The sequence below is a fragment of the Chlorocebus sabaeus genome, chromosome 12 (assembly GCF_047675955.1).
Source record: "Chlorocebus sabaeus isolate Y175 chromosome 12, mChlSab1.0.hap1, whole genome shotgun sequence".
NCBI lineage: Eukaryota > Metazoa > Chordata > Mammalia > Primates > Cercopithecidae > Chlorocebus > Chlorocebus sabaeus.
This window is the reverse complement of record NC_132915.1, coordinates 91,445,920-91,461,224: the sequence shown is the minus strand read 5'-3', so window position 1 is coordinate 91,461,224 and position 15,305 is coordinate 91,445,920. Positions and strand designations below refer to the sequence as shown.

General features: G+C 40.8%; 1 protein-coding gene across 1 annotated transcript in view; it reads left to right on the top strand.

Annotated features, from left to right (window-relative positions):
* The window catches only part of STOM (stomatin), a 31,907-nt gene extending 18,538 nt beyond the window's left edge, over positions 1-13,369 (top strand). The window contains exons 5-7 of the mRNA XM_007968203.3: positions 2,517-2,720; positions 3,660-3,794; positions 11,030-13,369. Of these exons, the coding sequence (XP_007966394.1) occupies positions 2,517-2,720; positions 3,660-3,794; positions 11,030-11,236 (546 nt within the window). The 3' untranslated portion in view covers positions 11,237-13,369. The remainder of the gene's footprint in view (positions 1-2,516; positions 2,721-3,659; positions 3,795-11,029) is intronic.
* Positions 13,370-15,305: the final 1,936 nt, after the last annotated feature.

The following is a 15,305-nucleotide window of genomic DNA, read 5'->3' as shown; positions in this document are numbered from 1 at the left end:
TTTCAAACTACTTCACAAATATTATCATAGATGAAACTCACGGCAGAATCCCTAGAAAGTATATAGTGGCAGTGAAACAAAGGAATTCCTCTAAATTACAGTGGCAGAGCCAAGACCAAAATTGAGCTCTGCAGATTCCCTGTATAGTGCTGCTCTTTCCACAGCTCCATGCTGAATGCCTTGTACATGAGCTCCCTTATAGCCCCTGAAAAAGTGATAGCCATCCTGGCAGCCATGTCCTTAGGAGGCATAATAACCGTTGCATACAGAAAACCTAAAAACATCATGAAGTGGGAAGGACAGAAGAATGCTGTCAGTGTTTCCTGGCCAAAGGCCAGATACTCAGCATGGTGATGGAGCCTGGCCATGTTGCCTTCTCATGTCACAAATACCAGAAACCAGCCTAGGAACTTCCTTGTTGGTACTGATCCAAGAAGTGGGTGACGTCAGACTTTATAATCCACCCAAAGTTAGTGATGCCAGAAGTGATTTTGCCCACATTTTACTCATAAGAACAAGACTTAGAGTATCACCGTATTCTCTGTATGTTTTCCCATCGTCTAGGGAAGATCGAGTCTCAGAAGGAGCCGCTTTCAGGGTAGCTGGGCATTCTGGCATTTTCCACTATAAACGTTACAGACATCTGGCAGAGTTGCTGTTTAAGCTTCTGCTTTCCAGTGGCTCTTTCCTCTTCTGCAAGCTGCTGAATGCAAAGCAGATTAGAACTTGGCAAGCAATCCTTTTTCTGATTCCCCTGTGAAGTTTCTGTAAAGGGAGATAAACCCTTGCCGATGATAAACAGGAGGCAGAGAAGCTGTAGCTTTAGAAAGAAGCTGTAGCAAAGTCAAAGTGGCAAGAATTTGGAATTGACACATTTTCCCATCATGTCATGGGAAATAATTAGTTTTCATACAAGATGGTAATACACTGTACATTTATTTATAAATCCTCCACTTCTCTTCCGTGTTAGAAGTATTTTGAGATTACTAAAAAAGGATCACTGCTTTGATGTCTGGCAGGGCTAAACAGCCATCTAACAACATTGTTGTTATTACCTTCCATTTACATAGCTGTTTACTCTTTCAAAAGGGCTTCATTCACAAGTATGTTCTTATTTCATCTTCACAGAAATTTGAGTAGAATTAGGCAGGATTATTAGTGCCATCTCACAAATGAGGAATCTGTAGGTCAAATCTGTTAAAAGCCTTGCTAGAGGCCATCCGGGGACCTGAAGGCAGAGCTGGAACTACAGTTCAGGTCTCCTAACTCTCACTCCTTTGTTCCTCATCATTTACTGTTCTCAGGACCACATTTCAGTTCAGTTCATCTCTCATTTATTGACTACCCGCTATGTTTCAAACACACGGTCAGTGCTAGAGTTACCAAGAATTGCCCTTAAGAAATTCATACTCAGAGAAGTAGAAATGTGAATAAATAATGTCACTACAGTAAGGTGCAGTGGAAGTGCAAGGGAAGAGTGCTTAACTCTGCCAAGTAAGTCAAGAAAGTTTCACAGAGAGAAGGACATTTAAATGATCAGTAGAAAGGTGCCAGCCTGATGTTGTCCGTGAGAGAGGCTGGAATTCCCAGGCTGGAGCACTCTTCCTGCCTCAGCCTCCTGAGTAGCTGGAACTACAGGTGCATGCCATCATGCCCAGCTGGCTTATTTATTGTCTAAATTAACTTATTACAGTTAATCAAGTTAAGGTTTTATTCGGTAAAGTTACCACCGTTATCCAAGATGAAATAATAAGACAGCTTTTATGTGCCAGGAACTTTTCTGAGCACTTGAATGTATTTAGCGCACTAATTCTAGCAACAATGCAAAGTAGGTACTATAATTAATCTCTACTTTACAAATAAGATAACTGAGTCTCAGTAAGTTTAAGTGATTGATGTAACTGTTTTCCTGGAGCCTCTTACTCAGATAACTTTTTAGCTTAAAACAAAATTATGTCGTGTTTAGCATTTTTATGTAGCACGCTGTAAAATATGTTTTTGTGCTGACCTTGCCCTTTAAAAACATTCCTCTTGCACTTTTTGTTCGGGTAATATTTTGCAACTTGTAGTTTATCAACCCTTGACTCTCTAGTGCCTCTCTCTTGAGTGTTCTTCCACTCCACCCAACACCCCAGAAAAATTGTATTCCTTTCTTCAAGATTCAATTCAGTATCACCCCTGCTATTCACAGCTGCCCCTAAAAGCTTCCTTTGATTCCCTAACCTCCTTCAAAGTAGGAACCAAGTTTTTTTCCTACCTTAATCCCTGGTACCTAGTACAGTGCCTGCTGTTGAGTGATATCTCAATATTATTTGTATGATTGAATGAATTAATGGACTTGAATAAATACATTTATTTTATTAAATTTTAAAAGATATAATTAACTTTCTGATGTCTTACTAAAGAAAATCAGCTAGTATTATAAATATTCTGTAGAATAACATTCCTTGCAGTTATGTTAAAAAAAAAAAAAAAAAACCATTGACAGATGTAAAATTGCTTCCTTCATCTTGTAGATCCTCACTAAGGATTCAGTGACAATTAGCGTGGATGGTGTGGTCTATTACCGCGTTCAGAATGCAACCCTGGCTGTAGCAAATATCACCAATGCTGACTCAGCCACCCGTCTTTTGGCACAAACTACTCTGAGGAATGTTCTGGGCACCAAGAACCTTTCTCAGATCCTCTCTGACAGAGAAGAAATCGCACACAACATGCAGGTGGGGAGTGCGTCGATTGTTGAAAAGTTGAAAAGTGAAGCAAAGGGTCAATGGTTTTTTGAGAACCTTTTATTAATTCAAATTGTGGGGAGTCTGTGGCCTTTTATTTTCCTTCATCGTAAAATTTTTCAAATTTGGTGGGAGGGGAGATTTTTCACATTAGCAGTTCATGAGTTAATAACACTCGTGCGTACATTTTTTAAAAATTTTCTTCAGTGTGTATTTTTTTCCAGAATCAATAATAACCTTTTTGTTTAGAACAGAAGCTATTCTACAAGATAGTGTAGGTATTCCTAAAGCTTTATTCTGTGTGTGAGTCCCATGAATGATAACTCTTGTGCTTTCCAGTCTTTCTTGAGTTACAGATACTCAGTTAAGCATAGCTTGTTCAGAAAAGACAGAGTGCTGTAAGTCTGGATTCTTGTTATTTGTATATACTTCGTTGTGGGTAAAATCTATGATCGTATTTGATATCCACAACAACCTATGAAATAGATGTGTGGTTTCATTCGCGTGACATTCTAAAGGGAGGAAGTTGAAGCACAAAGGAGTAATATGGCTTACACAGAGTCACATTAGCTCAGGAGTTGGCAGACTGTAGCCTACAGGCTGTAGTTTTTGTAAGTAAAGTTTGACTGGAGTATAGCCACAGCCATTTATTTATATATTATCCGTGGCTGCTTTTGACTACAACAGCTGGGTTAAATAGTTGAGACAGAGACTACAAATAAACAATCACTATATGGCCCTTTTAGAAGAAGCTTGCTAACCCCTGCATTAGCTTGCAAGCAACAGAATCAGGATCAGTGAGCCAGCCCCTGCATCACCATTCTTTCCACTACTCTCCCCAGCACCTTATCTCCTCCGAATCCCACTGAATACAGCCTCTGTCGGCATCTGGGCTGAGCAGATTTAGCTTGTCTTCTCTCTTCCTAACAGTCTACTCTGGATGATGCCACTGATGCCTGGGGAATAAAGGTGGAGCGTGTGGAAATCAAGGATGTGAAACTACCTGTGCAGCTCCAGAGAGCTATGGCTGCAGAAGCAGAAGCGTCCCGTGAGGCCCGCGCCAAGGTAACATTTTCTTAAAACTTGTTTGTCTTACTGAGTTTTCTCTTTTATTAATAATTATAAAAAAGTGAAACATGTTTGCTGTAAAAGATTGAAATAATCAGGAAGTGGTAAAGTTAGTAGAAGTGAAAGCCCTCCCCGTAACTTCAAGTCATATTCCCCCAGAGGTCACCACTCTTAACGGTTGAGTGTATTTGGATTTTATTTGACCAGGTTTTTGGATTACTGGCTTGTTTGTTTTACAAAAGTAGGGTTATACTACACATGTTGTTCTGTGCTCTGCTTTTTTCATTTAATATCAATATCTGTGGGCATATCAGTACATATAGACTTACCTCATTCTTTTATGACTGTGTGTACCATACTTTATTCTCCCAATTCATTATTAAGGATAAATTAACAATTCCAGCTTTGGAGCAAGTGGGTCATCATTCCATCCATACCACCCATCTCTTACTTATTTTTGGCTTCTTTTTTGTTCTTTTTCTTTTCTCTGGATCTTTTTCCCTTTTACTGTTTCCTATTCCTCATTCTCTCTTTTCCTCTTGTTTATGTTCTCTTACTTTGACATCTGCCTTTTTTCTTCCTTCTTTTCATCATCATCTGCCAATGTCTTAGCCCTGCATGGGGGGCATGGCCCCTCTGGCAGGCACTGAGGAAATATTTGTTAATCTAACCTAGAAAAGAGTATCTTTAAAGATGATAATGTGTAAAAGTTCAGGGATATCTCACCAAACCCAAGGGTAGGAAGTAGGGGCAAGTCTCACCAAAACAGGAACCAGAAGGCAGTTCAGGGAACTAGTCATTCCCTTTCCTGTGCTACATGTCACTGTAGATAGCTTGTGATAGAGAATGTCTAGCTCCCAGGTTTACGTGTCTGCCAGGTGAACACTAAAGAACACAGACCAGCCCTAATTCCACATTCACGGAAGAGAGATTCTTTTTGGTCCAACTATGGTCAAAGTGCAAAGATAGCATAATAATATGGTTTCACAGCCCTATGCCTGTGAATGGGCTGAAGAAGAGAAGCAGTTTTCATAGGAGGAGTTGCTGTGGACTTGACAAATCTCCCAAGACACACGGAGCAAACCAATTTGTTATTTGTTATAAAACCAATTTGTTAGAAAATAGTAGTAGCTGGTGGTAACTGGCTGACCACAGAACCCTGTTCTTTTCTTAGGATGCCCTTTAAGCCACAAACTGGTCACTATAATTTCTTAGCCAACATCAAATAGGATAGTAGCTCATTTGACGTGTGACTTCAGAATTTTCTATTAACCAGAATGTTTAGGTTTGCCTAATAGGATCATTGTTGCTTTGTGATGATAACCTGATAGTACTGCAGAACCCTCAAGTGCCTTCTTTCAAAACCATTACATTTAGAAGATTAAATTATGTTTACAATGTTATTAAATGTGCCCTATCATCTAATTGTTTTGAAAATTAGGAATTGCTTTTAACTAGAATATGTTATTAGCCAAAAGCCTCATTTCCAAACCAGATTGAATAGTAGAATGTACCATATGTATACTATATAGAATGTCAGAGCCCAAAGGATCCTCAGAGGTTATCTTCCATAGGTGGCAAATACCTAGCCCAGATGCTACCACTCCATCCTGCTATTCCCATGCTAGTAATTAACCATGGCACTGTTTTCCACTGAGCTTAGACTTGGCCTCAGAACCCTTCTACAGCACTCCAGGTAACAACCCTCAACTGCTTAGAGTTAGCTCTAAAAAACAAAACTTGAGGCCGAGCTCACATCTATAATCCCAGCACTTTGGGAGGCTGAGGTGGGTAGATCACCTGGGGTGAGGAGTTCAAGACCAGCCTGGCCAACGTGATGAAACCCCGTCTTTACTAAAAATACAAAAAGTAGCCAGGCGTGGTGGCAGGCACCTGTAATCCCAGCTGCTTGGGAGGCTGAGACAGGAGAATTGCTTGAACCCTGGGGGTGGAGGTTGCAGTGAGCTGAGATTGTGCCACTGCACTTTAGCCTGGGTGATAGAGCAAGACTCCTCAAAAAAATTAAATTAAATTAAAAATTAAATAATAAAAACGTTAAAAAAAATGAAACTTGTTTGCCATTCCACTATTCAAAGGAAAAATTGAAGCCCAGAAAAGTTAAGTGACATCCGCAAGGTCACACAGTTGATTAGTGGCAGTGGAAATTAGAACTCCCCTCTGTTCCTCACTGCCTCCTCTAGGACTGACTTCCCAGGATGGGCTCTGAGCCTTTTCCATAGCATTCTTAAGAGTTTGGAAAGAAAGTTTCTATCTTCCCTTTATAACAGTAAGAAAAGAGAGAAGAAACCACTTAGAATTGTGAATTGCCATACTCCCATTTGGACAGGGCTGTAGGGTTAGTCTAGAAGCAGGCTCATGAACCCGGGCAGCGACTGCCTTGGAGTTCACACATAGAATCACAATGAGCCTAGCCCTTCTGTAAAACACAGTAACCCTGCAACAACTGTAGGCTTATTGTCTTGAAATTCTCATGGAAAATGGGGCGGTCACAGTTTCTTCAACAAATAAATTGCACAGGAAAGGTGAGATAGAGTGGAAGAAACTAAAGATTAAGAGACTTTACAGAAAAATTCCTTAGGTTCATTAGCCGTCTGGGAAATGCAAATTCACATTATAAGCAGATGTCACACTAGACAGCTATCAGAATGGCCTGAAAAGAACGGAAAAGAACCCAGTGTGGGTGAGAGAGGAACTTGAACTCTCATATTCTGCTGGTGGCAGTGTAACTTAATACAACCACTTTGGAAAACAGTCTGGCAACGTCTATTCAAACTGAACATTTGTATACGCTATGAGCCAGCAGCTCCAACTCCTAACTATGAATCTAACAGAAATGCACTCATATGTTTACCAAGGCATGTACTAGAATGTTCACACCAGCACATTGAGCCAAACTATAGAATACCCAAATGTCCATTCCTAGCTGAATGGATGAAGTCTGGTTTATTCACACGTAGGCATACTACGTAGCAAAGAGAATGAATGTAAGTGCTCACACATATAATTTGAGTGAAAGAAACCAGTCACAGAAGAGGACAGATTCTCCCATGTGTTTCTCTGTATGTTAGGTTTGGTTTTTAAAGTGTTTAGACCAGCTTTTAGTGGCTTGAAATGTAATCCCTTTTGTGTTTGCATCATCTTTTGTTTCCTTTTCATAACTCTCAGAAAAACACCTGGCACATGCTTTTGGGCTCATGTTTCTGGGTGTAGAAGTCTATCAATTGAGAGGGTGGAGTGCAGAAATACAGATCACCTTTCTCTGCCCTTTCCTCTGCCCAGACCACCTGGTCTACAGAAGGGACAGGTAGCACCAATTTCACATACATGAAAAGGCCAGACTTTAAAATGATATTCTGTAAATATAAAATGTTGATTGCTATGAGATTACTACACATTGGACAAAAGCTGTGCACACCCACAAATAGCTTGCTTTGCTCTCTAAGATCCTATCAACAGAGTGTACTTGGCCTGTATTTAGACAAAGCCGGTGGTGTTGTTTACATCTTTGGCAGCTTGCTCAGTGTGGCTTTTCTATGAACAAAATGTATGCCCAGCCCGTTGGGTCTGGCTTCTCAGCCAAGCAATTATGTATTGATTGGTGGTGGGAAATGAGGTATCTTTTCAGCTGGTCCATGTCCAAAGAAAAAAGTGCCTAATTGGACATCTGAGATGATATGGAAAAAATCAGAGCCTACTGCTGTCATAGCAGGGGATTTCTGATGTATTCTCTCTAGTGCCTACCTTGGAATACAGTTCTGTGGTTTTCTTTGAGCAGAGCTGACCCTTGTTCCTGCAGGACGTGATGGGTGGCTTTGATAAATTAGGTTTTTACCCTATAAACTAGATGCTTTCTCTCAGTGAGTACCGTATTCTGTATCCTATCTCCATTAATGGCACTGACCTATGCAACCAAAACCTAGAAACCTGGGTCTCAGTCTCTGTCCCCCTTTCCTCCTCCTACCTAGTTTCCAAATCCCATTGATTCGCCCTCCTTCGGGGAGGCAGAATAGCTCCCCAAACCATTTCATTCCGTGTCCCCACCACCTGTGAATCACACCACCCACTCTAAGGCGGTTCCACTAGCAGCTTTCACTGCCTTCTCTTCTAACCTCAGACATCCATCAGAGAGTTTTTTCAAACTAGATCTGATGGAGGTTACTTATCTGCTTAAAATCGTTCTGCAGTTTCCCATTGCCTACAGAATGAAGACCAAACACCCTGGCCCGTCACTGCCCTTCAGAACCCGGCCCCATTCATCCCTCACCTTTCCCCTCTTCCTGCCATAGCATTCAGCCATTGACAGTTTTCTGGAATACACCATTTTTATACCTCATTACCATTTCATGTGTTCTGCCTAAAATATTCTTCCTCATCTTTTTCTAAACAGCAAACATTTTATCATTTAATATTCAACTTCTATAACCTCACCACGTCACCCTCTGGAAAAGTTTCTTCTGTGTGCTAGCACTGTGCCTTGTACATATATCTTGTCAGCATTTATCACACCAGAATGGAATGATCTACTTCCATGTCTGCCTTCCCCACCTGACCAGGAGCTGAAGAAGGCTAGGGATTCCACTCTATCCCTAGCTTCTCCTACACAGGGCTTAAGGCCCCCAAATTTTGCTGTGTAAGTGAATGAAATTTCACTGGGCATAAGACCATTGCCTCCAATTCTGCTATTCATGGAGTATTATGGACCACTAATTTTTCAAGATTCAAGTGAGGATAATAACCTGGAGAAACTGTACTTTAAATCTTGATAATTATGGTATCTTAATACCTTTCCTTCTCCTAGGATTATGAATTAAAGTAACTACCTTGAATCTTTTGTGCATTAAAGCACAGTTGGACCCGAAAATCAGGTCTTGCCATTCCTCTGTAATAACCCCCTTTATTCATGTAACACTTTATATACTTTCTCTGTCTTTCTCACAAGTGGTCCTCTGAAGTCCATGTTAGTCTGCTTTAAGAATGGGAAACTGAGGTTCAGGATGTTCAGTAACCTCTCTGAGGACATTCGGCTGGTAAATGTTAGATTTGGGATTTGAACTCAAGTCCATTTGGCTCCAGAGCTCCTGTTCTCTCCACTGCTCGAGTGATCTTCAAACTTTTTTGCCTGTGAAACCCCTTACAGAATTTAGAAAAACTGTAAAGCCCATCAAACATTTTAAATTGGCATGTAAAAATTTTCATCTTGAATTTATGTACTTGCCAAGAATATAATTCATGGCATGTTGTAAATATTGACATTTTATTTTTATTTTTATTTTTATTTTTATTTTTTTTGAGACGGAGTCTGGCTCTGTCACCCAGGCTGGAGTGCAGTGGCCGGATCTCAGCTCACTGCAAGCTCCGCCTCCTGGGTTTATGCCATTCTCCTGCCTCAGCCTCCCGAGTAGCTGGGACTACAGGCGCCCACCACCTCGCCCGGCTATTTTTTTGTATTTTTTAGTAGAGATGGGGTTTCACCGTGTTAGCCAGGATGGTCTCGATCTCCTGACCTCGTGATCCGCCCATCTCGGCCTCCCAAAGTGCTGGGATTACAGGCTTGAGCCACCGCGCCCCGCCTAAATATTGACATTTTAAAATAAAACTGTTAACATCATTCTTTTTAAATGTACCCAATGAGAAATAATAATGATGTAGTTATCCATTAAAAATATGTAAGTAAACTCTTAACCGTCAGGAGCTTTTTATTGTTTTTTTTTTTCTTCTTCTTCTTAAACCTAAGTTTTTTATTGCACCTTCACTTCCCCCAGATTCTTTTCCTAACGTATATTTTGTCATGAATTATTTTATTAACCTACTGCAACACATTTAGTCCATAAATTAGAATTAATTTTTAAAAATTTCCTGTAACTAAAAACAAGGTTCTACAAACATTTCAGAATTTCTCCTAAATAAGAAGTCAATTTTTTTTTTTTTTTTTTTTGAGACAGAGTCTCATTCTGTCACCCAAGCTGGAGTGCAGTGGCATGATCTTGGCTCACTGCAACCTCCCGGGTTCAAGCAATTCGCCTGTCTCAGCCTCCCAGGTAGCTGGATTTACAGGTGCTTGCCACAATGCCTGGCTAATTTTTGTACTTTTAGTGGAGACGGGGTTTTGCCATGTTGGCCAGGCTGGTCTTGAACTCCTGACCTCAAGTGATCTGCCCACCTTGGCCTCCCAAAGTTTTGGGATTATAGGTGTGAGCCACTGCACCCAGTACAAGAAGTCGATGTTTACTAGAAATGCTTGTCTTCATAAGACGAATGAGAATTAAATCGTACATGTATAGATGGCTGTTGTTTAATGCTAGAGTGAGACAGGATTCAGCATCAGTTTTATTCCTATTTTTCATTTTTATAGTTATAAGGACTTTGAAACCTTATTTACATAAATAAGTAGATGGAAATGGAAGTTTTGTTTAAAGTAGTATCATACAGTTCCTAGCACTCCCTTTGAATTTATGTGCTAAAAAAATCACATCACAGTCTTTCATCAAAAAATATTTATAACGACCTGTCAGCTTTCAGTTTAGTAAGGTACTCATCAGAGAATTGGAAATCCTCCTGACTTGCAAAAGGATTTGCATGCAGTCATTAAAGTTACTTGCTTTCTCAATCCTGCTCAGTCTTTTGAATTATCCCTTTGTTTGTTACCCTGGAAAATGGGAGAAAGGCTGTACTAAAAGAGTATGTCTTGGCTGGGCGTGGTGGCTCACGCTTGTAATCCTAGCACTTTGGGAGTCCGAGGCAGGCGGATCACCAGGTCAGGAGATCGAGACCATCCTGACCAACACGGTGAAACCCCGTCTCTACTAAAAATACAAAAAATTAGCCGGGCGAGGTGGCAGGCACCTGTAGTCCCAGCTACTTGGGAGGCTGTTGCAGGAGAATGGTGTGAACCCGGCAATCGGAGCTTGCAGTGAGCCAAGATTTTGCCACTGCACTCCAGCCTGGGCGACAGAGTGAGACTCCATCTCAAAAAATAAAAATAAAATAAAAAAAGAGAATGTCTTGATCCAGGCACTACTCAGGCAAGTCAGTTTTAGAAAAAGAAGCGTATGGAAACTGAGTATGTAGAAACTGATTTCCTTAAAACTCTTCTGGCATACACCCTGGAAAGTTTTGTGGACCACCTGAGGTATACGTACCCCAGGTTAAAGAGTGCTGCGTGTCACCATGTGGTTTTCTCCAGTTCAACCTCTCCTTTCACCTCTCCATAGGTTATTGCAGCCGAAGGAGAAATGAATGCATCCAGGGCTCTGAAAGAAGCCTCCATGGTCATCACTGAATCTCCTGCAGCCCTTCAGCTCCGGTACCTGCAGACACTGACCACCATTGCTGCTGAGAAAAACTCAACAATTGTCTTCCCTCTGCCCATAGATATGCTGCAAGGAATCATAGGGGCAAAACACGGCCATCTAGGCTAGCATAGAAATGAGCGCTACCCTTCCAAGGATGAAGTGGGGGACCAAATTAGCCTTTAACTCTTAAAAAGAGGGTAGGGCTTTTCCTTTTCCATATGTCAATTGTGGTGTTCCCAGAATGCATAGCAGTTATAAAAATAGGTGAAAGAATTGTTAGCTTGTAAATACTGAGAGATTGGTGATTATAGAAGGTAATCTGTTAGTCTTAAAATAGTTAAAAGTTTGTATGTTTAGATTATTATGTAGTAGGTTAGATCCCTCTTGTTTTTACTTCCACTGACTCATTCTGAACCCCCTAAGCACCCAGGCCAGAGGCAACCTGGGCTGTAACTGCCACCTGACACTGCTGACTGGATAAATGCTTTGCAGAAAGGGATGACCTTACACCACAGCCAGCTTCTCTAGGTCAAATGTGCCTTACTCCGGAGCCGGAGAGTCTTTTTTTTTTCTTTCTTTTTTTTTTTTTTTGAGATGAAGTTTCACTCTTGTTGCACAGGCTGGTGTGCAATAGCATGATCTCAGCTCACTGCAACCTCCACCTCCCAGGTTCAGGAGATTCTCCTGCCTCAGCCTCTCCAGTAGCTGGGATTACAGGCTCATGCCACCACGCCCAGCTAATTTTTGTATTTTTTTTTTTTTTTTTTTTTAGTAGAGATGGGGTTTCACCATGTTGATCAGACTAGTCACGAACTCCTAACCTCGGGTGATCACCCACCTCTGCCTCTCAAAGTGCTGGGATTACAGGCATGAGCTACCGCGCCCGTCGCAGAGTCTTAATTAAGAAAATTCCCCTAATGTTCACTTATTTTCTAAATCCAGACCATGTTTCAGAATAATCCTTATTTGAGAGTAGCCATTTCTTGCCTGTACTTGTCAGAACCAGCAATAGTCAAGACTAATGAAAAAGATTACTCTAACCCTTCAAAGACTTTTAAATTCACTACTATAGTGGTCATTTTAAAAATACATCCATGTTTTAACTTCTTTGAGCCTTCTTTGTGAGTAAATGATTCCTCTGTGTTCTGCCTTTCAAACTAGCCAAATATTTGTCACAAAAGTGCTTTTTTCTCACTGTTGCCTATTTTCATATATCAGGTTTTAAATAGTTTTAATTTTGTAATAAAATTTTCTCTACATTCTATATGCAATTGTTATACATCCATTTGAATAGCTTAAGGACTAAAATACTTTTTTAAGAGATAACTTCAGGAAACCATTATATTTTACTATCTGCATGCTGTTAACTGTGGTACACTGTGAAATATCTTGATTACAAACCCATTCATTACATAAGGAATTCACAATGTATTGACTATATAATGTCTAATTATCTTGGGCAGATACTGTCAAACTTTACGATACCTATATAGACGTAGATCTTTTTAAACTTACCTAGTCATTCTTCTATCATGTATATTGATGCTGAAAGAGGAACTGGTAGCTTCTCTGGACAGCAATTTCTTAGTCTATAATATTAGGAGACATCTTCTGTTTTGCAAATGTCTATGAATCTGAGCAACCTGGCATTCTATTTACTGGCAAGAAAGCTGGCAGGTGACATTTGTAACATTTCCTCTTTGAGACTCTGAGTTCACCTAGAGAAGTCTAAGAATAACAGCTTTCTTTCCCAGCACGAGCCTTTATAGCTATCCTTAGCTGAACCACTGTGTCCATCCAGCCAATGGATGTCCCTTCCCCTGTACCCCAATTTCAAGTTTATTTTAGGAAGCCTTGAACTACCATGTATCCTGGCTCCTAGCTGAGTTTATTAGAGGTATGGAGCAGTGCAACTTAAACTCAAGTTGCACTTATATTTTGAATTTTAAAATGATGGTTTTATCCGTTGTGTGAGGTGGCTTACCCTTGAGGACCAGGAGGCTCCATATCCTGGCTAGAAATCTTTTCTGTGACTTAAGAGTAACAGTGCTTTTGGATCCTTGAGTTCTCCTGTCTCCAGATAGCAAATGACCTTGACTTTTCTGCCTTGTGAATTCATAGTCCAATAGGTTGAAGTTAAATCACTTGGGAGGGACGCATGGGAGGAGCTCTAGGAACACAGTGCCAGTGCAGGAGTTTTTCCAGGTGGCCTGCCTTTCCAACAATGTACATAATAAAGTGTATGCACTTTCACTAATATTTTTGGGGTGAGAGTCTGTTTCGTTCTGCATTGAGTGTATGTGGATTTCCATTTGCAGAAGTAGTACGTTAGATCTTCCGCTTCTGAGCGGGCTGGTTGGCTTCTTCGTGTGCTTTGTGGGCCAGGGGAAGGGGACAGGCTGCTGTGGGCATCTGCTGTCTCCCAGGTTCAGGCACCCTCTGGTGCACCAGCCCACACATTTTCCCTGGGGAGTTAGAGATCCACGCACACCCCCCACTACCACAAAGCTTTAAGTGGCTTCGTTTCCTTTTGCCTTCCTCCAAATGGGACAGGAACCCACTTCTTGCTGTCATCCAGTTAATCACATAGACATAACCTTTACTTAAAAAGAAAGAAAGTGATAAAAAACCAATGTGTTTTACCTGCAACATCTGACCTTTGAAGAACTGTCTTGAATTAGTGGCTACCATTTGGGAGCACCAGTCACTTAGCTCTGTGCACAAATACGTGTACGTACATTCTATCATTTTATCCCACAATAGCTTGATAGACACTTTATTATCACCATTTTGTAGATGAGGACACTGAGGCTCAAAGGTTAAAACAACCAAAGTCACATGGTTGGAAAGGAAGAGAGATGGAATTCAAACCCAGATCTGTCTAATGCCAAAGATGTGTGAAGTGTATCAGTGTAAATTCGTGTGACGCTGCCTGCCTCTAGTGCCCCCATCCACACACCACCACACCATTTTGTAGATAGATCACAACTTTTCCCAAGACTATCGAAGTTCGTTTACATTCACACCTAAGCAGGCCCTAAACTTAAAGTTTTGTTTTGGGCCATCTGATTCAGCCAGAGTTCATTATGAAAAGAGAGTTGATTGGGCATTTGTTTGTTTGTTTGTTTGTTTTGAGACGAAGTCTCGCTCTTGTCACCCAGGTTGAAGTGCAATGGCACAATCTCAGCTCACTGCAGCCTCCACCTCCTGGGTTCAAGCAATTCTCCTGCCTCAGCCTCTGGAGTAGCTGGGATTACAGGCGCCTGTCACCATGTCTGGCTAATTTTTGTATTTTTAGTAGAGACAGGGTTTCACCATGTTGGCCAGGCTGGTCTCGAACTCCTGACCTCAGGTGATCTGCCTGCCAAAGTGCTGGGATTACAGGCGTGAGCCACTGCGCCCGCCCCGATTGGGCATTTGTAACCACAAATGTCTTAACACACTGTCCTGAGCAGGAGGAAACCAGTGTTCCATAGACTTTTAGCTTATGTAGCTTTTTAAAATATATCATATCTTGTGATACTCACAAACCTCGTCTCCCAATTACTTGGCTAGTAAATGGTGAATCCAGTGCCCCTTCCCCTACTTTCAGCAGCAAACCCCTTTTTTCAAAGGTAACTGCATTGGTAAAAGGTTTAAGGTGTCTTTTGCCAGGATAAATTCTTGAGTTCACATTTATAACATTTACTGAATATAAAGTAACTCAATGAGAACAATGAGGTTGTTTTGAAAAACAAAAATTCATATTAATTAGAGTTATGAAAGAGTTCCAATCTTATATTCAGAGTCTATATTCGATTTCTCTGTTTTGCTTTTTTATTACCACTTTAAACATGGAATTTGAATCTAATGTTTATAAAATCACAGAAGCACCTCATAGAATTCTACATATTTCCATTTGAAAATCACTGCTCTGGAGTGCTTTTCTTCCTATACCATCCACCTTATAATGTGACCTTACATAAGTCATATGCTGTCTCAGCCTCATTTTCCTCACCTGTAAAACAAGATTACAGTCCACCTGTTTGGGTCTCAGACCTTTTGAGAATGTGTTGGAAGCTACAGAGCTTCGTCTGAAAACTGTACAACAGTGTGCACAACACAAATTTGGATCCTTTGTGGGTACACTGGCCCCACTTCCAAACCTATCCGAAGACTTAAGAAATCCTGGGCTAGATCATGTCTAATATCCTAA